A 22,963-nucleotide genomic window follows, 5' to 3' on the forward strand; every position below is an offset into this window, starting at 1 on the left:
TAGGTCTTTCAATTCTTTAAGTCTTTCTTAACCATACTTTCATGTCCTCAGGATCCCTCTCATTCGGATGTGATATCGGTTCATTCATGTACCCCTCTTGAACTCGGGTCGTTACATTCCATCTACTACATCTGGCAGAAGCGTAATCGGCGACTGCATGGAGGTCAACCGAGGTCGGTATCTGCTCTGTTTCTCCTTATGGTCTCTACGGTTCGTGCTCGAGCTACTTCCTAGTGGGTTGATCTTCTTGGTCTTATCTAGTGTGTTTTGGGATGCTTTTCTTCTTTTTAAACTTGTCGTTGCTCTTTGTTTTGTTGTTGTCCCTAGTCGTGGGGTTTTAGTTTCTTTTCTTTGGCTTTCTTCCTAGTGGTTTGAAGGGTTTTGCATTTATGTTTTGATTATGTTCTAGTCTTATCTTGTTGGCTTTGTTTTGGTATTGTTGTCTTGTCTTTGCTTGTGTTTTGTTACTTTGATGCCTTGATCCCAGGCTGTGGGATCCCCTTTGTTGTTGTATAATAATATCACCTATTCTAAAAATAATAATAATAAACACACTACCTCTTTTGAAGTTGGAGATTGATCAAATCTCTATACTCCCGATTGTACTTGAAAAAGATATAAGTGTTGCATTTTTTTATCCTTAGATTAAATTTCCGTTATTTCGCCCACTAATTTCAAAGAAAACAATGTAATTTTTTTAACTCATTAATTTTAATAAAAAAATTTGTACAAAAATAAATTTGACCAATACACAAATTAACCATTAAATAACTTTGACAAGATTCATAAATGTCAATAAAAAAAAAAAAAGCAGAAAAAGCTCTAGTGCCATTTTTGTAATTTTATCAATTTCATATCATCTATATGTTTTATAATTCATTGAATGTATAAGAGAAAAACTATTTTAATTATATTTGGGACGAAAATTTGTGCAAGGTGCATCCAGCCCTCAAGAGTCTTATTTCTAAAAGGATAAAAGAAATCTAAATATTTTTCCTAAAGTTAAGTGACATAGGAAATGCTAGGTCATTATATATAGAGAGCATAATTTCTATATCAAGTAAGTTCATCTTCTCCCTCAAATAACTTAGAAGCATTGAAGTGTCTATAACAAACACCATTCTGGTGTTTTATTCCAATTATTGTGATACGTGAAGGTCAGGTTTGACCAAGTGGTAGTACATCTAAAGATCACGCCGGTATGTTATTCCAATTATTATGGCACATGAAGATAGGTTGGTTTCTTTAGCCAAATTTTGTTATCATCAATTAATATCCCAAAATTAACTGAAACTTTGAGAGATGAGCATGATCTCAACTTGGAAAGTCAAATCTGTACAAAATCACTGTTCCATGATTCAAATTGAAATATAATACACATAATTTCCCATCATCTAGCCAGTCTTCTGTCTACTCCCTTAAGAGATTTGAAAGTAGATTGATAATTTAAAAAACCCATAAACCAAAACTCAAAGTTGTCCAATGTCACTATTTGTATGTATTTTTCTGAAGCTTTCTTTACATTCTCACTTTCATTCACTCTCATCACCTTCTCCTTTCGAATCACAACCTGCAAAATCAATTACTTCAATATCTTAAATTACATACATTATAATTATTTTTTTAAAAAAAGATCATAATTGATAAATTAATTTAAAAAAAAAAAAAAAGGAGAGGTATTACTTTATAGTGAATTCTAACATGATCATACGCACACGCACACGCGCATGAATGTGTGTCTACTCAAAATCCAATCTTTCTAATTAACTGCAGCAGTTCAAAAACCAAATGAGTTAGTAAACTATTTATATATTCAACCAAAAAAATCAATACTTTTTTTTCCTTCTTCTCGTTAAGCTCTTACATTTCTTAATTAATTGAGATCCATCATTTGTAGAAGATATATGGAGATGTCTTGAAAGTTGACCCAAATATCTAGTTCGTTGCTAGAACCAATGACATTTGAAATTCCAACATATGTTGTTGAATTGAAGTTTTCTTTTTTTTTTTTTTTTTCAAATGAAAAGAAAAGATAGAAAATTTTAGAGAGATTTAAGAATATATATAGAGCTTTGAATTGGGTGGGATTGACTGAATTGGGTTAATGTATTCAAAGGGAAGGAAGCTATAAAAATTAAAATATCTTTTGCTTTTAATTTGGTCAGCTATGAGTCATTTCTGCCTCATCATCAACTACTATTAAAGGGCATAAAGGAACCAATGTCATTGCACATGTTAGATCAATGGAAGGAATTCCCTTTATCTTTCCCTCTTTCAAGAAAGCTTTAACAAAACCAACCATCGACTGGTTGTGACCATTTCACAAAGTTATGTGCTATTTTTTTAAAAAATAAAAAATCCTAAAGCATCCAATGGCTTTAAGTATAAGATTGGATTTGTTTGAAAACCCCTTTATCAACCCAAAAAGTATTTTCCAAAGTCAATTATAAGAATTCGGATTAAATTTCTTTTCCAAAGATCGATGGTTCAATCCTCTTCCTCCCTTCAGTTGCTGAATTTATTTATAAAAAATGAATTATTTGCTTATGTTGAGATTGATAATCCTTTAGGGGTATTTGAACCAACTACTTAAAATGGTTTGAGTGAGTTATAATAGCTCACTCAAGATTTTGGAGGTGTGATCATTTTAACCCTTCGTTTTACTATAGTGCCTGAAAATAATATAGAAGTACTTATTGCACTATAAAGGATGTTACGAACTATGTCACATAAATTCACAAACAATTAACAAACGAAAATATGAGAAAAAAATAACATCAAAGATTATTAGCCTAGTTTGGTGATTAACACCTACGTCTAAAGGGTAGTGTACCCATGGAAAGATAAATTATTTTATTAATAATCAGCAAGTTGTTTATTTACAAGCCATGAGTTTACGGCATAAAATCCAACATATACTTGACAACTATTACCCCTATATAAATATTTTTGTACAATATTATGGAGTTAGAGAATTGATTGTTTTTGTACACCTACAAATATGGAGCTTTCTTACTTAATCAATGTATAATATGAATTTTAATATAATCTCACATATTTTATGCAGGTTAAACATTTTGGTACATCCCAAAATGATCAAATGGATGGAGAATAATGTAACTTAAGATCCTAACACATTTTTTAAAATGGGTAAAACAAGTGCTTAGTAAAAAAAACCTAAACCTGCATCACAATACTGGGCTATTATAACGTAGATTAAATATTATGTACTCCTAACACAGATTATTATAATTCTACACACTATAACAACCAACTCGATACCCCAACTATCTCTTAGGTTTTTAAAACTAAGTTTATAAACACTACTTATGTCCTTAGACACAAAACTGAAATTCCAAGGATCTTGACACAAAATTTGAATTTTTTTTATTTTATTTTTTTGTATTCAAATCATAGACCTCTTGCTTACTAAAACATTTATATGTCAGTTGTGTTGGGATTGGTGTCCTAATTCTCCCAGAGTCTCGTAGTTTATAATATATACACATTGTTATGAATAAAATAAGAGTTATTTTATCTGACATTTACTCATATCCAATAAACAAAGCTCCATGGTTATCGTATGTAAACTTAAGCATGTATATGAGATATACAAGTAGATCATGTCTTAAGTGATAACATAAATAGGTCTGTAGTATAAAGATTAAGGAGGGATACTTGATCTTGGTGACACTACGGATACGGCCTGCTTTGTAGAGGTTTGCAAGTGTTGTGAGCTACTACAGATGATAGATCCTGACCATCCATGTGGAGACATACGAGCGAGGGTGTCCTATAGTTTGTATAAGACCAGACCATGAGATGACTAGTTTCTGTATATAATGCTGTTGAAACTGGAGACTTACATCTCACCTAAACGACCATAGGTGACATGACTTCAATCCTAAGTGTTTTGAGAACTCTTTCCTTTGAGTGCGGTTCTTTGATTAGTATGGGTGAGAGTGACCAGATTGCCAACTTAATATACCTAGCTTTTTGGGGACTTATCTGATTTGGGAGCTGGGAACTTAGTTACACAAGATGGAATTCACTCATTCCCCGAAGCAGGGGTAAGTAGATAGATTGTTCTCTTAAGGGCTTATTCTAGGGCTTGAACATAATGGCCACAACTTCTCTTTGGAAGAGAGGACTTAGTCATAGTAGGACTATGATTTATGTTCATTAAAAGGATCAGTGGTACTTAAGGAGTTAGATGTAACTACAGGGGCATAATGATTATTGGTTCAGCTGTACTTATGAGCGATCTGTGAAGGGTTATCGCACTGTTGATTGGTTGGTATGGACAAATAATATATCTGTAATAAGGAGAGTTCAACTGTCGGTCTTTAATGGAGTGTCTGATAGTTAACGGATGGTGGATCCCGTGACTAGAGAGTTTAGTCAGTTATTCACGTACTGTTGGAGCTTTGAGCTATAGGTCCATAAGGTCCCCTTGGTAGCTCAATGGATTCAAGGTGAGAATCAGTTCTTGGTGTTAATTTGAAATGTTCAAATTGACAAAAGGTAATTCAATTATATATGATATGATCGGTGTGATGTATGAGATACATCAAGTGGAGAATTAATGTAAATGAGATTTACATTAAGTGCCATGGAATAGAAAAAGAGTTATAGTTTATATGTTTCATGAGATGAAATATTAAAACTATAGGTTATAAATATAGTATGGTAAGTTGGTTATCATATATATTTATAATAATATTAATTATTGGATAATTATCTCTTTTTCTCTAATAACCAATTGAGTGGGAGGTTATTGGTGGTTTCATGATAATCGTGAGATAAAAGGAAAAATATTTTCCTAAATTTAGTAGTTGTAGTATTGAGACTTCCATTCTCGGAAATTACTCACGGTGGCTGTCAAGTAAATTAGATCTTCTAAACGACAGCTAAAGGGAGACTAGACGATCGTGGAGTGTTTCTATACGATAGATCCCTCACCTGGCCGATTAGCTAAATAATCATGTAACTTTTGCTATACGATAGATTTTGACATCTCCCACTTGCTCAATCGTTTACACAATTGTTCTTCCTCCAGTCTCTTCCTCTAGCCAAGTTCACACAGAGCCCACACTTTTAGATTCTCACACCGTAGCCATTGTGGTGGTGTCGTACTCAACTCGACACAGTTAAGGTTTTGTGGAGGTTGTTCGCTGTGTTTGTGATCTGGGTGATCATTGTATTCGAGATTGTTATGGATCGTGCAGTGTAGCGATCGTAGTGATTGTTGCCTTGCTGTGAACAAGTGTTCATGATCAAGGGTGCTGAAGATGAGTCTTCAATGGTATGTGTAATTCTTCCTTTGATCATATAGAAAAACATGATGTAATTTTGTTTTATGCATAGCATGTATGTTTCTGTTTCTTGATTGTAATTGTTAATGTTCAAATACAATTGAAATTCGGAACGATCCTTCTGCTGCTCAAGGAAATCCTCATGTCCGATTTCCTTCAAGTTGACTATGTTTATTTTGACCACAAAATTTATGTTAAAAAATCTATTAGACACTTAATAAAATTTAGAAATTTATTAGACGAAAATGACATTGAAAATTTAGGTAACTATTAAATACTTCTAAAAGTTCATAAACTAAATAGACGTGAACCTCAAAGATTTAGGAACTAGACTAGTCTTGTAATTTAACCTATGTTTAATTCTAAGTGATATTATTTACACACATACACACACTTCAATAATTTAGAAATAGTGAGAGTTCCTTTTTTAAAAAAAAATTTGTTGGTTCATTTGAGTCATTTATTTCCCCTTTTTTTCATCCTTCTTTATCAAATCCACGTTGGAAAAAAGGTGTGGTGCCCTCAAAAAGTTTCAACCACCTTATAAAGGACATAAAATCTCACAAAATCCTTCACTTTATGGAAGGGAAAAAAAGAATGGAACCCCTGTACACTTTAATTTCGAGAAATTATTTAAGGTGGTGTTTTATACTATTTAAATTAATGTATGCGAATTTTGTATGGGGAGATAAATCATGAAAGTATTTCAAATTTATATATAGTGATTATTAAATGTTTATATTCAATGGATATTGTGAACATAATAATAAACTTAATTGCATCGATATGTAGACATTTTCATGAATTTGATATCGCCATGAGGAGTGAATCAATATTTTTATTATAACTTTAAAAAAAATCATAAATCATAATAAATATAATATAATATAAATAATAAACCTATTAATTTTTAAAAAAAATATAAAATATTTATTTGTTGATTAATTTTTTAAAATTTTTTCTAAAAATATTTGTTAGCATTTTCAATATTTTCATCTAATATTTTCGTAAAATTGAGATTAGACTTGAATATTTTTGTTGGCATCGATGAGACAGCCACTTTGATGACAGTCTAATTCACTTAATTTTCCAAACATTTTAGGATAAAATCCAATGGATAATGGGTGGAAAGAAATAATATGCATGCATTGCATGGACGATGATTTTTCATTATTCTTCATACCCCACTTTTTTTTTATAAGCCAACCCCACTCGTTATCTTGATGACCAAATTCAACCAAACAAAATATGGGTTTTTTTTTTCCTTTTATATATATATATTTGTATAAGAGAAAGAAAATGAAAAATGTATTTGTCACATGGTAAATTGTGATTAGATAATTGTGTGAACTATACAAAGATAGATGCAGTTGGTGATATATTCTAATTATTTTTTCTAAAAAATCTAGTTAAAATATCATTTTTATCTTTGTACTTTAAAATTTGTTAACTTAAGTTCATATACTTTCAAATGTCCAATTTTAATATTTGTACTTTTAGTAAATCTTAAATTTAGTTTCTTGAAGTTAATTAAATATTAATAAATAATTTTCATGTAAAGAAACACAATATGTGAATATAAATTTTCAAAATTTATGGTGAAAAAAAATGATAATGAAAAATCCACAATAAATTTGTTGTAGAGATTAAATTTAAGATTTATGAAAGTACAGAACTAAAATTGGACATTAAAAGCATAAGAACTAAAATTGAACAAACGCCAAAATATAAGGACTAAAATGATATTTTTAACAAAAATCTATTTTTTGCTATTAACTATATGTGAGTCTATCGCTTATATGTTATCAACGATAGAGGTCTATTAAAGAACAATATAGAAAGGGAGTTTAAGTGATGGGTATAATTTACTAAGATTTTAGTATATCTAACAATGGTTTAAAATTTTGTTAAGAGTTGTGCAAGGACCATATATTGATATGACATATATACTCAACTCTCATTCGTACTCCAAAAACAAAAATACTCCTCTTAGATACAACTTAATTGTATTTAGTTAAATCTTAATTCATGTATAATCAAATATGTTCAAACTTTCAACCAAGATCCTCTATTAAAAGAAAAGTTTCATGAGATGATGTAGAAAGTGTTAGAATATTGATATAATAATAATATAGAATTTATCATAATCCACATAAGCTTAAGTTCTTGTTTAATTGGTAATTAACATGATATCGAAGCAGGAGGTTTTGAACTTCTGTAAAATCTTTTTCTTTCAAATTAATGTTGAATTCTACTTGTTTGGTCTTCAACAAATTTTCAACCCTACAAGTGGGGAAAATGTGTTTAGAATGTTGATATAATATTCAAAGATCATCTACCAACGTGTCAATATATCCATAAATCGAAGAGTTTGACATCAATGTTAAAAATTTATCGATATCTCTAATCATATCATTTATAAATATAGGTATGTAAAAAAAAAGGTCATCTATTTAGTCCAATATGAATAGAAATGCTAATAATAATATTCATAACTTAGTGTGGGAGTCAAACAACTTAGGCCTCATTTGGTAATCATTTGGATTTTTGTTTTTGAAAATCATCCATATTTCATTCACATTTCTTACAATGATTTATATTTTTCTTAAGACAATGGTTGAATTCTTAGTCAAATTTGAAAAACAAAAACAACTTTTTGAAAGCTACCTTTTTTAGTTCTCAAAATTTGGCTTGATTTTTTAAACCATTAGTAAAAAGTAGATAACAAATTGAGAAATTTAGAGGTGGAAGTAGTTTCAATAGGCTTAATTTAAAAAAAAAAACAAAAAACAAAACGATTATCAAACGGAGTCTTAATTATTAATTTAAAGCATTTTTACAAATTTTTTTACTAACAAGAATATCTGTTGTGATAGATATGTTATCGATACATCTGTAAAATTAAAATTTTGATATCGATATCAACATTGATTTTTCAATACTTGATAATATTATTAAATTTATCATAATATATCTATCTCGTTTAGTAACTATTTGGCTTTTGAAAATTAAAATTCAAATTCATACACTAATGATTTTTTATCTTTCTTAATTAGAATGGTTAAATTCTTAGCAAAATTTCGAAAACAAAAACATATATTTATAATTTTTTTAAAATTTTTTTAATTTCAAAGCTTGGCTTAATTTTTGAAAATATTGATAGAAAAAAGAAAGAACTTAGAGATGGAATAGATTGTATTTACAGACCTAATTTTTAAAAACCAAATAAACAAAAAAAATCAATAGTTACCAAACGAAACTTGAGTCTTAAATTTTTTAGTTAATTAGTGATTTAATATAGAGCGTTGAATTGAAAAACATCATGTCATCACCGCCCCCAAGAAGTGGGGAATTTGTAGGCTCATCCTTTTGGTGGTGCAACTCAATTGAAGAGACAACGGCAGAAAAGCAGCAGAAACTAGAAGGTGATTGTAAAAGTTTGACATACATAATTGAGAAAAACATGGACGCTCCCTTGGATGCACCGTGTATCCCCAATATAGTTCAATCAAATGTTCACATGTGACATTTTTATTTTTTAAAAAAGAAATTGTATGATAGAGATATGAAAAAAAGTTAGCTGCAGCTTAATCATTACTCTATATAAATGACTTCACACAAACAATATCCTTTAAAAAAAAAGTTTGGACAAAGACATGTTTGATTTGGTTGGTTCATTTGACTCATCCATTGCCCTTTAATTCCTCAATTTTTTTCCTCCTATTAATTATTTAAAATCTTGTGAAAATCTTTGCTTACATCAACATAAAGCTATACCAGCTGCCAGCTTTGATAAAGTTACATATGATATCACACAACCAAATTACTTTCCTTATGATGAAGGGAAAATGGAAATGCAATCCATGATCATTGCTTACCTAACATCTCAATTTGGATTGGATTAGTTTTAATTTTTTTTAAAGGGAAGTCCACTATTTTATTCATATATATATATATATATATATATATATATATATATTTCTTGATAAAAAACTATGGATTGATTTATAGATAGACAAATTACTTTCTTAATTTAAAACATTTTTCTAACCTTTTAGAAGAAGATAAAGCATTATATATGTTTGGAAATTCTATTTTCCAGCTAAACCTTATTTTTCTTGTTCTGTCTTTCATGTGCTTCAATGAATGGTGGGTTAACTAGATAAACAAAATCGCCATCGCATTCGTAAGTTTATATCAATCTACATAAATTAGATTTTATAAAGTTATTCAATTACAACTTTTTGATTTAAGACTCGCTTTGGTCCGTGAACTTTGAATTTCTTTTTCCAATATGTATAAGTTTAGTTCTTGAAAACTTTTAAAAAAATGGATAACATGACTTTGAAAATGTGTGTTAATGTGTTGTGTCGACAAGTTTTCGAGCCACATTACAAGTATTCAAGATGGACTAGATAGATAGATATATATTAGATAGGAAAAATAATAGTAATCACCAAAATATTGTTTTTTTCCAAAGACATTATAAAAATTTTCAAGAACAAAAGGGTTTTAAAAAATTCAAGGGCTTAAATACACTTTCAAAGTTTAATGACAAAAACATAGAATAATAAACAATGAAACTTAAATAAATAAATAAAAATAAAAATAAAAAAAACCCAATTTTGAAAACCAAACTTTGGGGAAAAAATTGTTGAAAAGTGTTATTCAAACAAATCCCAATTTTTATACTTTAAGCCATAAGATACTTTTATAAATTTTATAAAAAAAAATGAAAATATAACTTTCTGAAATGATCATAGACAGTTGATGTTTAGTTGGTTTTGTTATGTTTTCTTGACAAGGAAAGAAAAGGGAAGAAATAAAATTATATATATAAAAGGGGATAATATCTTTTTAAATATATTTTTGTAAAATATTGGTGTCCTTGTCTGATATAGTTGATGATGAGCAAGAGATGAGTCAGACAAATCAAAAGTAAAATGCTTCAACTACATGGCCAACCTTCTTCAAAACTCTTCCTCTTTAAATACATCAACTCAATTCCTTCATACCAACACAAATTCACAACCCATATTCTCTCTCAAAAAACTCTCCAGTCTCTGATTAATATTTTTCTTCTTTCAATTCGAAAAGAAAATGAAGACCACAATTCAAGAACAAGTTATTCTTGGAATTCAAATGAAGTCATTGGGTCTTGCAAGAGCTAGATTATTGGGTGATCCTTCGAAGCATCTCCATATATCTTCTTCAGATGATGGATCTCAATCAATTAAAAAATGTAAGAGCTTAAGAAGGAAACAAAAAAACAAAAAAGTATCCTTTTTTGTTTGAGTATATAAATAATTTGCTAAATGATTTGGGTTTTGAATGGTTGCAGATAATGGAAAAGATTGGGTCTTGAATAGACTCAACAAAAACGGCAAAAAAACCGACAATATCATCCATGCTCTCCGAGAACATGGTAAGTCTTTTATAGAAATCCTCGAATTTCAAATTATGGGTCGAGGACGTTACTTGAGGAATTTAGTTAATATCTATATGGTTGAATTTTGCAGTGAAATTAGGAGCCAAGATATCAGAAACTGTAAAGGGAAAGTTGAGTTTAGGAGCAAGAATTTTAAGAGTTGGTGGGCTGAGAAAAATCTACAAGAAATTATTTTCAATGACTGAAGGAGAGAAGCTTATAAAGGCTTCACAGTGCTATTTATCAACAACAGCTGGGCCTTTGGCTGGCCTTCTCTTCATTTCCTCTCATAAAATTGCTTTCTGTAGTGACAAATCCATCAAACTCTCTTCCCAAAATGGAGATCATATCAGAATTCATTATAAAGTAAGTAATTAAATTAAAGCCTTCTTCTTTTCAATTTCATATATTTAATTCTCTTTTAGCTAATGATTTTCAAAATATCATATGTATTTTTCAGGTTACAATTCCACTAGGGAAAATCAAAACAGTTTTCCAAAGTGAAAATGTGAAGAATCCATCAGAGAAGTATATGGAGATAGTGACAGTAGATGATTTTGAGTTTTGGTTCATGGGATTTTTGAATTATCACAAGTCTTTCAATTGTATTCAAGAAGCACTTTCTTCTCAAACTTAATTAGACAAATTGAAGATATATGTTGTATATTTAATTAGCACAATTTTTTTGAAGCAAATTCAATATTATTATTTAAATTTGCCTTCAAAAAAATCCAACTTCTAAAATGGATTATTGTATTCAGATCATGTGTGTGTATTGGGGTGCAAGTTTGAGGATCATCACAAAATTAGATGTCAACAAAAGTTGGAAGTTTTGTACAAATTTTAAGTTTTAATGAGAATATTCTATTTTATTCTTAATTTTATTGTTATTCCAAGATCAAAGGTCATTTCTCTTGACTCTTTCTCTCATTATTTTACACCATAGTCATTATGAATGAATAATGAAAATTAATTATTGAATAATCTTACCAAATTAGTCAACTGATCTAATGGTGGATTCACACAATCTAATATTTGTAGTTTGATTGGAAATGAAGATTTATGGTCCAAAAAATGAGTTCTAGAAATGCATTATGTTTTTATTTTTTTTTAAATTAATTAAGTATATACTGATCATGATTAAAAAAAAATAAAAATCAATATGTATATGTGTGTATAATATATATATGAAATTTAGGGGACTACTTTACTATAATCTCAAGCTATATAAATCAACCCTATGAGTCAAATCCTTTTCCATAATGTCTCATTTTTTTAATTAATTAAGTAATTAGAAAAGGGCCATATATTATTGCAAATCAAGCCAATACTTTAGGTAAGATGTGTGTATAAATAGGTCAATCTAATTTCTTTGCAAGCTAAATTTGACGTGACATGCTCAAAAACCAAATCTTTTACACCAAACAAATTGAAATATTCTTGGTTTATAAGTTACAATATTCAAGGTTTAAAATATCACCTAATTTTATGAAAATGTCATAGAATATCCATAAAATATTGATGTCTGAAAAATTAAAATATAAATAAAGTAATAAAATAAACACTAATAGCTCTTAAACATGTTTAGCATGTTTATATTTTTCATATTATACTTCCTTTGGTGACGGTTTTATTGGTTTAGGGTTTAGGGTTTAGTGGAAATATTAATGAAAATATTGATAGTTGGATAGAAATTTAATACTATAGTTACATTTAAAACTAAAACAAATAACTCAAAGTAACCAATTATTAAGACTCTATTTGATAACTATTTTAATTTTTGAAAATTATGTTTATGTACTCCTATTACAATGATTTTTATCATCTTTCTTAAGAAAATAAAAATTCGTAATCAAATTTTAAAAAGAAACTAAATAGTTATCGAATAGAGCATAACTCTCCGTCAAACCCTAATCCATTTGATCTCAAAAATAACTTTTGGAAAAACAAGAACTTTCCCTTGCAATTTTTTGTGTTTTATGAACAATGCTATGCTAACAACCTCCATCAACCATGCATATTTTTCAAATTCACACATGTATGTATAAAAGTTCAAGTAATAATGGGAGATGAGGTGGAAGGAAATTTGATGTGGAAATCCAATTAGCAAAAAAATTTAAATTTAAAAAAAAAAAAAATTCAAATAGGCCCTTTTCTTTATTTAGCTTTTGATCTTTTCTTATGCCTTAAGGCAGCAGCAGGTTGGTCCCTATATTGCCTTATCACTCACACCTCAGCCTTAATTTTAATGAAGAGATATAAAGGAAGGTACATTTTTTAAACTATATATGCCTTCAAGATTATTATTATTTCTGACTGTATTCCACATAAAAAGCTAATGAGAGAATGGTCTTTTCCTTTCTTTTTTCTTTTTTTTTTTTTTTAATTTTTAAACAAGTGATCTCTCTTCACCAATTACCTTAAATTATGTTTTTTTCCTAACTTTTTTTTATCCTTTTTTACTATGAGGCTCTTGATTAAACATTGGGACCTCTATATAATATATATTATGTGAAGTTAAGTATTGTGTTACTTTCTCTTGGACAATATCTAAAAATTTAGCCATATATATGATTATAATTTGAGGAATGCATTTTACGATTTACGCTAAGTGTATAATCTAAAGTTATTAAGCTAAGCTTACATTTGGTTCAAGAGTTTAGGATGACTTTCATTATTATATTATTTAAAGCGGGATAAATATTTGACTTATTTACACAGAACTAGGATTGATATATAATATAAGGTTGTAACCCTAATCGAGAAGTCAAATTTATATTTAACATACATTGGTTTGTTTATCTTACGTATATATTAATTTTAAACTTGTTGGCCTGGACGAATAGATAAACTTAACATTTTGGAATTTTTATTTGGACTATACACTAACTTTTGTGATTAACTCTATAAAACCATTTAATTTAAGTTATATAAACCAAAAACTTTTCAAAATTTCACATTCTTTCTTAAAATCAATCCATATACGCATGTAGTACATAGATTCATCCTACGTAAAAGTTAAAGTTATCTTATGTGTGAATTAAATAAAAAGGTTTGAAAGCAAATTGAAGGACGGACTAATATGAAAATAGCTTCTAAGTTCAATATTAAACCAAAGTAGGTGTAAAGGCAAGATAAACTTTAACTAAGTTATATGTTCAAGAAAATTTCATTTCTATTTGGGAAACGATCGATCTTAAAATAGCTAACTCTTCTTCTAACAATACTTAATTTATAAACCGCACTTGAAAGGTTTAAGGACTGCAATAAGATGAATAGTTTTATTGTCAACCATGAAAAGATGTGAATGAAGGCTTTGTTGACCACCTCTAACTTCAACCATTAATTTAAGCTATCCATAGTTTATTAAAACTATTCCTATACTTTATCCTAAAGGTTAAGGGGTTAATTTGCCTTTGTGTGAGGATAAGTATGAGACTTTAGTTTATAAGTTTTTATCCACATATTAACACACGTGACTATAAATTAAATTAAATTACATCAGGATAGCTTTTTGTTATATTATAATAAATTAATATAATCTCAAAAGTTTATAATTAAGAGTGTAAAATTTTCTTTGGTTTAATCACGAATATTCGTTTTTTATGCTTGTTTTAGGCATAATGTGTGTGTGTGTGTATATATATATAGTGAAAAGTAGTGCTCAACATGCAACATATTAGAAAATAATTAATCATTAATCCATGGGTTCTAATATCCATCATAAATTACTAAACAAAAAAACATTAAAATTGGAGATTCAATTCTTATCGTTTCAATAAATATATGATTTTTTTGGAGTAGTGATCAAAACTACTAGATTTCTACCGTCAATTGTTTCTAAAAAGAGAAAATAAAACAATTCTTTTATCAATTAATGAAAGTTAAGATTTGAGACTATTTTATTCTATTGAATGAAGAAAAAGCTTTAAAACGATGGGAAATGTCACTTTGTTTATTTATTAATAACATTTGCAATCTGTAAGCCATTAATTTAAAAAGATTGACCAAAATGAGTAAAGCTCAATTGACATAAAAAATTTGTACTATCGACTTGGAGGTCAAAAGTTCAATTTCCCTATCTTACATGTTAAAAAAAAAAAAGAAAATACATTTGGGATAGTCTAAAAAGAATAAAGAGGTGAAATAAAAATAAGTTGCTCAAATAATTTAGGCTCTATTTTTGTAATCGTTTTGTTTTTTGTTTTTAATTTTAAAAACTAAGTTTATAGACACTATTTTTACCTCCAAATTTTATTCTTGTTATTAACTTTTTTACCAATGGTTTAAAAAACCAGACCAAAATTTGAAAATTAAAAAAATTAGCTTTTAAATAACTGTTATTATTTCTGGAATTTGACTAAGAATTCAACCATTATACTTAAGAAAGATGTAAATTGTTGTAAGAAATGGGGAGGAAATAGTCTTAATTCTCAAAAATAAAAAAAAATAAAAAAAAAGGTTACCAACGGGCATTAACTTATAGAATTAGAGACGAGAATGGGCAAATATAAATTTAAACTTATAAACTTTGAGTGTTGAATCAGTTAAAACTTTAAACTTTCATAAATGAATCCATTTATATAATTTGCTAGTGGTTTATAGATATTTTCACTTTTAAAATCAGTTCAAAATCACCTAAATAAAATTATTTTCTCTCCATACTTCGACAAAGTAACAAGAAAAATTATGAGATAAATTCTTTCTTAAAAAAAAATAGAAAAAATGAGGAAGACGGATGATAACATGCTTAAATTTAATGAAAAAACCCACTTCTATCTATTTTATTCTCGCAATTCTCTTTAATTTACATTAATTTTTGTATTTAAAGAAGTCTTATATAGGTGTAAAAATCATGTACTAATGGTTTTAAAATAAATTCTATTGGAAGATTTAAATTGATTTATTAATAAAGTTTAGAGTTTAAATTAATATAATTATTAATTTAGAGTTCTAATGATATAACCACGAAACATAGGAGTATAAATAGACTTAAAAAAATTCAATGTCATCTTTTGAGAAAACCACGTTTCTAAGAAAGTAGTACTTGGAGAATTCAAACCACAAACCTCTTGATTATATTAACACATATTATATGCGGGTTGAGCTATGCTCGTTTTAGCTTCTAAGAAGAAATTGAATTAAAATGATTATTGATTTAATTAGAATATTGAATTCTTACATTTTTATAGACAAAAACCACTAATCCAACTATATATTCTATAATTGAAATATTTGTGTTATTAATCTTGCTGGTTCTTTCTGTTTTGTAAGTTGTCATCCTATTCACTGACACCTCATTTAAAACTTAAGATAGATGATTTTTTTTTTTTCTCCCTTTTTTATTGAATGTTTCAAAATTGACATTGAGAATTCCAACAGCTTCATGACTGTAATCCACGTAATGAAACCAAAAAAACAACAAAACATGTTTTGTTTTTCTTACGCTTTCTATCATTGCCTCTGTGATTCTATGAATGTTTCCAATGATTTTTTAATATCCATTGTTCAACATAACTCTCTCTCCCTCTCTCTCTCTCCTCTGAATAAAGAAAGAAGCTTGTTGTCTGTAGCTGAAGTTCAATGATCGGAGAGCTTGGAAGAAGAGGTTACAGATTTGTTAATGGAATCCTTGAACATGGTAAACATCAATTGCTTTTTTCTTCATTTGACAAAGAATCTCCCTCTGAATTGTACTTTCTTTCCTGTCTGATTATGATGAAATGATGGATTGGATTGGATTGTCCTCTTTGTTTATCTAGAAACTTCCATTTCTCAACTTGTTTTCTATACACGCAATACATATACGAATAACGAATGTCAAAATCTTCCCTAACAATTGTTGTTGTAGATCGATTGGGAAATGATTCAGCTAGTTAAAACAAAGATTACTCAACAGAGAAACCAAAAATGAAAGCATTATTATCTTTCTTTCTATGTAAACAGAGATTGACATTTGATTCTTCCTGCATTGATAACAATGTATAAATCAAAAAAAGTAAACTCGATTCGAAGGGTTACATATGCTTGACAGTTACATTGAAATGATGACATGCAGTTAAACTGTCGCCGAACATCGCCAAAACAGTGAAGGGAAAGCTGTGGTTGGGGACAAAACTTGTTCAGTTTGGAAGTGAGAAGATTTTTCATAAGATGTTCAATCTCAAACAAGGAGATAAGTTGTTGAGTTCTGCACATTGTTATTTGTCAACCTCAGCAGGTCCCATAGCAGGTCTCCTCTTTGTTTCCACCCATGTAGTTGCTTTCTGCAGTGACAGACCAATCATAATTTCTTCTCCACAAGGAGAATTAGGCAGATTGTTTTACAAAGTATATAATACTTCCTTTCTTCAACATTTACATTTGAATGTCCCCCCCTCTCTCTTTCTCTGTGTGCCTGGTTGCTAAAAGAGCTTTTTCTTTAATGCTTATTTCATCAGGTTATGATCCCAGTGAAGAAAGTGGGGAGAGTTAACCAAAGAAACAATGTAAGCAATCCATCAAAGAAGTACATTCAAGTGGTGACTGTTGATGGTTTTGACTTCTGGTTTATGGGTTTTTTGAATTATGAGAAAGCATTTAAGTTTCTCCAAAAGGGGGTTTTTTCTGAGGATTGAGAAGATTTGGCCTGAAGAGGCCCAAAGAAAGCGCCATCCAGGAAAGTTATGGACACACTAGAAAGGTTCTATTGGTTATGGGAGTATAACTCATCTGAAAAGATCAGATATTTTCGACTTTGTCAGTATATTAATAATAGAATACACAAATCGTTCAAACTAAACAACAAAAAACATAGAATATACAGACACCAAGGGGTTTGTTTTAGGTGTGTAAAAGGCTGGCTCCATCTTTGCTTTGAAGCTACCTAATATGGATAGATCTGAGTTTTTTATAATCCAAAGTTGTAGTAACGTTTATGCAACTAATGTGCGATATTTTGCCTTGAATCATGGGAAAGTTGAATGCCAGTTTTGCTTATAAGGCTAAAAGATATGACACTAATTGTTTTCCTTTAAACGATAAATTGTTGTGAAAGTCCCCAAATAAATTTCGTGTGATCTGCTTCTAGGTGTTGAGAGACACTTCCATTTTCGACATATGAAAATCCTTTAATCTCGTTGGACATGGAACCCTGGTCATGAGGTGCCTATACTGATGCATTGCTTAAAAAATAATAATCAATTGTGTAACTCAATCATTAAAATAACTAAATCATCCAGCATGATATGAATTGGTTGGTTTCACCTATCCTAGCAAAGATTTGGAAGGAACCTCTACATTAGCTCAAGAAACTTCAAGAATCTCGTAGACCACTTTGACATCTGCCTAAGCTTTAAAGGGAAAGATTTATAGTAATATCATAGATGCACTTCTTTCATTCATATTTTGACATGTCATTTTCATGATATATATTAACTCACTTCATATACCCCACATTACTCTTGAATGTTACTATTATGTTACTATTATAGCAAGCAGTAATTGGAGGCAGCATGATAATTTTTCATGCTAGAATTTTTCCCGCTCTAGAGAATTTAGAAAGACCTCTTCAAGTGAGGATCAAGTAAAAGCATCCAAGCTTAATTCTTCAGAAAAAGAATCATGTCAAAATTTCAGATGATCGAGAGTGACAAATTTGAAGATAATGTAGAACAATATTATTATATCCACACTACGGCACCAAATTTCCAACATATGAATAATGTTGAAAGAAGAGAGAAGAAAAACAAGCAAATGCAATGTACACATTCACAATCTACGTGCAAACTCTAGGCTATATATTACGTCGGTATTCCCCCAAAAGACAACATTAGAATGTGTATTAACAGGATTTCTGACTGAAGGTTGCATACCCGATAAAGCAATCGAAAAATGCTTTCTGAAAGACTCGGGGGGATGAATTGTTTCAAGGTTGCTGATACTGGGCCTCAAAGAAAAAGATCTGGCTCGCATAAACTTCCTGTAAAATTCACTTTGCAAGATTCAGGAAACTGCAATCCAGCCTCATCACATCCAGCCTTGGTAATATGAGGGCAAGACCTCACATCCAGATATTCAAGAGAATTGCACTTGTCTACAAGAATACTTAATGTGGCTAATGTTATCTTTGGGCAGTTACTAATCTTCAAAACCTTCAAATTCACCTCAGTACCATGGCTTCCCAGAGTATGGAAAGCGGCATCCGTCACCTCCTCACAGCAACCGATGTCAAGGGTCTCCAGATTGCTACATTGAGTAAATATGCAGCTTAATGAAGAGTCAGTTATGTTCAAACACCAGTCCATGCGCAAAATTTTGAGATTACTTTTACATGCACGTGCAAGCTTTTGAATAGATTCATCAGAGATGTCCCTACATCCACCTATAATAAGGGTCTCAAGATTATTGCAGAATTCAGCCAGTGCCAAGATGGAGTCATCTTTAATTTTATAGCAATCCAACAACTTGAGTGTCTTGAGAGAGAATGAACATGCCTTGGAAACACTGGTTACACCAATGTCCCCGACATTGCTGCATTTATTAATATCTAAAATCTCAATCTTCTGACACCCTTTGACAAGCTCTGTTAATCCTGAGTCAGTTATGTTTGTGCATCCATGTAGACACAATTCTTCTAAATTGTGACAGTTGTTAGAAAGAGTTTCCAATAGCCTATCGGTAACCAATTTGCAGCCAGCGAGATTCAAGTTTCTTAGGTCGTGACATCCTTCTGCAACAGCTGAGAATCCCTTGTCAGTCAACTTTCTGCAATAGGAAACATCCAACGACTGTAGCCTCAAAAGACCACTTCCAATTGCCGCTATTCCAGAATCAGTAATGCCTGCAAGCACAGATTAAATAACATTAATCAAGACATCAAACATTTGAATCAAAAAGAACACCAGCAGTTCGCTTGTAGCCAGTTCATATCATAATAACTAATAACAAATAAACTAAACCAACTTTACCACACATTTAACCAAATTTTAAGAACATGATGAGATTATTGTATCTGCATATTCATACCACAATCTCACTCGCTGCAGAGACAGATTGATCTAATTTCTCAAGCGAGATATATCTTCATAAAAATGTATAAATTCAACTAATTATTTGGACCAAGTTCAATTAAAACTTAAAACAAAACCGACCCTGGTCTTTTTTCTTCAAATCTCCTAAAAACGCCTTTAACTAAATGTCTACTTCAAAACCCAAACTGTTAAACTTCTTGAACGAACATGAACATTATTGCCAAAGCAGAAATATACAGGTATGTGAAAGTGAATTACTTTTGCAATATTGAAGATTGAGGGATTTCAAGTACTGGAAGCCATTAGCGACGACAGTAAGATCGGAATCAGTGACCCCCGGATAAAAAGATCGAGAAGTGGACTGAGAGAGGTCCAATTCCAAGAGGCGTGAGAACCTGGAGGCCATTTTGCGAAGCAGGTGAGGACCTGCACGAGCTGAGAGCTTCTTCCTCTCGTTGCTTTGAACTCGCAGCCATCTCTTGCAAACTAACCCAAAAATTTCCTTGTCTTTGTCCCTCTCAATCTTATCCAGAATGGATCGGAGCTCGTCATCGGTCAGAGTATCATTGATGCAGACCGTAACTACAATTGAATTGGATCCGAGTTCCAATGGCGAATCAGTGGAAGCCATATGCGAAAAATTCAAGGAAAATCAGAGGCAATTTCGAAGAAGGAAGTGAAGAGAGAGATTAGAGATTAGGGTTAAATAGGAAAAGAATAAAAAGCCCTAATTTTGCTCGTAATTGACATCGTAGAGAAGAAGCCGAGATGGAATCTTTTAAGAATATCAGTTGCTCATATATAGCTCTCAGCTAATCTTGTTACGTGAAGTTACATAATTACCCTCACTCTCCAAAAATGACTATTTGAAAAATAAATAAATAACTATTTGAGGCCTTTCTTAATAATCATTTTTTTTTTTAAAATTTTTGAAAATTAAATCATCGAAAAAAATAGATAACAAAAAAATTAAAAGGTACAAGTATTTAATTTTCAAAAATAAAATGATTATCAAATAAAACCAAAATAATTATCAAATACCCTCTAAATTAAGAAATTTAATACCAGTTAATTTGATAGATGGGGTATTTTCAATATTTTGTTATTTTAAAATGTGGTTGCTTTTTAAAAAGGTTTTTGAGCATATTATTTGATATTATAATTATAATTGGATAAAGGAGCATTTTAATCATCGAAGCCAACTGCCATTTTTCTGTTTGCCACAAGACAACGTCAACTTCCAATTTTTTAGAGGTATTCTTTTCTTTTAAAATATTGTTTCTACTAAATCATAATTGAATGTGTTTTAATTCTTCTAGTATGTAATTTAAGATCAATGATAAAGACATATTAATTAAAAAAAATCAAAATTATAAGTTATGAGGTGCCTGCTAGATTGGGTTGGTTGCTTGTTGTTTAGGTTCTTTGCTTAAAAAACGTACTAATTTGAGCGATCATATACGTACTAGATGTTTTTATGTTGAATATTTGATTTACCACTTACACCATGGTGTAAAATAAAAAATAAAATAAAACATTTAACTTCAGCTTCCATTAAAAAAAGAAAAAAAATGGTCATAGATGATTAAACACTAGTCATTAACTAAATGGGTTGATAAAATCATACGCTCAAACTTTAAATTTGATCCAAAGCTCTAGTAAATTTATAATTTTGATGAGTATGCCAATAAATGTTGAAAATGCAAAATAATTTTTTTTTTTAAAAAAAAAAAAGAAAAAAACTTGAACGACAAACTCTCAAATTATAGAATTATCCAAAAAAAATTACTGTATAAAATTTGAAAACTATAAAATTAATCATTGTACGTTTAGTTTTCGAATCAATTTTGAACACTTATTAAAAAAACAAAAAAAATGAGTTAAATAATTTAAGTTTGATCATAAGAATTTTTTAATTCAAGAATTTGATTGAAATAATATTCATAGTTGAAGTGAACATAACTCAACTGGCATAAAGTGTATAGTATCGATCAAAAGGTTTGGAGTTCGAATCTCTACTTGTATAAAATAAATGAAACTACAACTTTTATTATTTAGTTAATTATTTACATTTTTAGGAAAATTATAGATAAATTCTGAAAAATTATTTTAAATGACAAAACTGCTAAAAATATTTACAAATAATAACAAAATATCGCATTCTATTCACGATAATAGACACAAATAGTAGTTTATCGCAGTCTATCATAGATAGACAATGAAATTTTGCTATATTTATAAATATTTTTATTTATTTTCTTATATTTGAAAACAACCACAAATTCTACAATTAACTGGTGTATCAAATATGGATTATAGAATAACAAAAAAAAAATCAACAATATATGGGATTAAAGAATCAACATCTTATTTAAATTGATAGTACAAACACTATATCAATTGAACTATACTCATTTTAACCAAGAATAATAAAATTTCAGTTGCTCAATCAAATATTTTTTTCATGATTATACTGGATTAATCAAACATTTCCTTCATGATTAGTCCGTCACCAACTACCAGTTAAATTATTTTGTAATCAATCAATTCATCAAACCAATGTACAAAAAAAAAAGGTTCTTTGAATATTTAATTGACATAGTGTCAGTAAGATTTGATAATTCCCTTCCAAATTTCACAAAATTTGTTGATGTTTGATGAGATTACAAGTAATATGTAAACATTATTCAAATTTCCACCACCCTCCGCAATGTTCATATTGATGTGTAGATATAAGAAGAGAAATACAAATGATAATACTACTAATTCAAACATATCTCAATAGATCATTATCATCTCAAAAGTCGATGATTCAAACCCCATCCCACAATTATTGAATTCACAAGTGATGGTCTATAATAAGCAATTTACCGTGTTAACCATAAGAGAAGAGGAGCCCCATTGACATTAGTTTATGCAAGTTTTGCCCTAAAAATGCAAAATGATAAAAGGATTTTTGCAAAATAGTTTCCCCTTTTTCTTTCATCCACACACAAAATCATAAAATCCACAATTTTTGCAACTACTTTCCACATCTCACTCCAAATGAATCCAAGCCAAACAGCACCATGTAACTTTCATAAATATTAAAGAGAGTATATATTTATATAGTGTACATATAAAGGGAACACTGCTGTTGTTCATCTTTTCTTTTCATGGAGAAAGCATTTTAATGGAAGTAGAATACAAGTAAAGGGTCAAAGAGTGGG

At 29.6% G+C, this 22,963-nt stretch overlaps 3 protein-coding genes and 1 long non-coding RNA gene across 6 annotated transcripts; 2 read left to right on the top strand and 2 right to left on the bottom strand.

Annotated features, from left to right (window-relative positions):
- Window positions 1-1,240: 1,240 nt before the first annotated feature.
- LOC150035185 (uncharacterized) lies at window positions 1,241-2,014 on the bottom strand. The gene is made up of 3 exons (XR_016530423.1): window positions 1,865-2,014; window positions 1,684-1,767; window positions 1,241-1,570 (listed from the first exon to the last, which is right to left on the bottom strand). It is a non-coding gene; the product is annotated as an uncharacterized LOC150035185 (long non-coding RNA).
- An 8,298-nt stretch (window positions 2,015-10,312) lies between these two features.
- LOC120081852 (GEM-like protein 7) lies at window positions 10,313-11,622 on the top strand. The gene is made up of 4 exons (XM_039037027.2): window positions 10,313-10,557; window positions 10,657-10,740; window positions 10,835-11,109; window positions 11,204-11,622. The coding sequence occupies exons 1-4, from the start codon at window positions 10,416-10,418 to the stop codon at window positions 11,378-11,380; spliced, it is 678 nt and encodes a 225-aa protein (XP_038892955.1). The 5' UTR covers window positions 10,313-10,415; the 3' UTR covers window positions 11,381-11,622.
- A 4,519-nt stretch (window positions 11,623-16,141) lies between these two features.
- Window positions 16,142-17,360, top strand: LOC120081901 (GEM-like protein 4). Its single transcript, XM_039037081.2, has 3 exons — window positions 16,142-16,384; window positions 16,802-17,073; window positions 17,184-17,360. The coding sequence occupies exons 1-3, from the start codon at window positions 16,327-16,329 to the stop codon at window positions 17,358-17,360; spliced, it is 507 nt and encodes a 168-aa protein (XP_038893009.1). The 5' UTR covers window positions 16,142-16,326.
- On the bottom strand, window positions 16,646-20,524 carry LOC120081900 (RNI-like superfamily protein). Of its 3 annotated transcripts, none has more exons than XR_005482983.2 (3): window positions 20,013-20,524; window positions 18,597-19,564; window positions 16,646-17,009 (listed from the first exon to the last, which is right to left on the bottom strand). XR_005482983.2 is itself a non-coding variant. In XM_039037080.2 (2 exons), the coding sequence occupies exons 1-2, from the start codon at window positions 20,383-20,385 to the stop codon at window positions 18,672-18,674; spliced, it is 1,266 nt and encodes a 421-aa protein (XP_038893008.1). In that variant the 5' UTR covers window positions 20,386-20,518; the 3' UTR covers window positions 18,379-18,671. The 3 variants fall into 3 exon arrangements, 1 of the variants encoding a protein (XP_038893008.1); XR_005482982.2 differs by having other exon boundaries at window positions 16,646-17,454; XM_039037080.2 differs by lacking the exon at window positions 16,646-17,009 and having other exon boundaries at window positions 18,379-19,564; window positions 20,013-20,518.
- Window positions 20,525-22,963: the final 2,439 nt, after the last annotated feature.

The sequence above is a fragment of the Benincasa hispida genome, chromosome 7, assembly GCF_027475165.1.
Source record: "Benincasa hispida cultivar pf3 chromosome 7, pf3_genome.v1.1, whole genome shotgun sequence".
Classification (NCBI taxonomy): Eukaryota; Viridiplantae; Streptophyta; class Magnoliopsida; order Cucurbitales; family Cucurbitaceae; genus Benincasa; species Benincasa hispida.

Coding starts and splice junctions, on each gene's coding strand:
- LOC120081852 (XM_039037027.2), top strand. CDS start 10,416: ATGAAGACCACAATTCAAGAACAAGTTATTCTTGGAATTCAAATGAAG. Junction 10,558..10,656: donor ATCTCAATCAATTAAAAAAT/GTAAGAGCTTAA, acceptor GAATGGTTGCAG/ATAATGGAAAAGATTGGGTC. Junction 10,741..10,834: donor CCATGCTCTCCGAGAACATG/GTAAGTCTTTTA, acceptor TGAATTTTGCAG/TGAAATTAGGAGCCAAGATA.
- LOC120081901 (XM_039037081.2), top strand. CDS start 16,327: ATGATCGGAGAGCTTGGAAGAAGAGGTTACAGATTTGTTAATGGAATC. Junction 16,385..16,801: donor TAATGGAATCCTTGAACATG/GTAAACATCAAT, acceptor GATGACATGCAG/TTAAACTGTCGCCGAACATC. Junction 17,074..17,183: donor TAGGCAGATTGTTTTACAAA/GTATATAATACT, acceptor TTATTTCATCAG/GTTATGATCCCAGTGAAGAA.
- LOC120081900 (XM_039037080.2), bottom strand. CDS start 20,385: ATGGCTTCCACTGATTCGCCATTGGAACTCGGATCCAATTCAATTGTA. Junction 19,565..20,012: donor CAATCTTCAATATTGCAAAA/GTAATTCACTTT, acceptor CTGTGCTTGCAG/GCATTACTGATTCTGGAATA.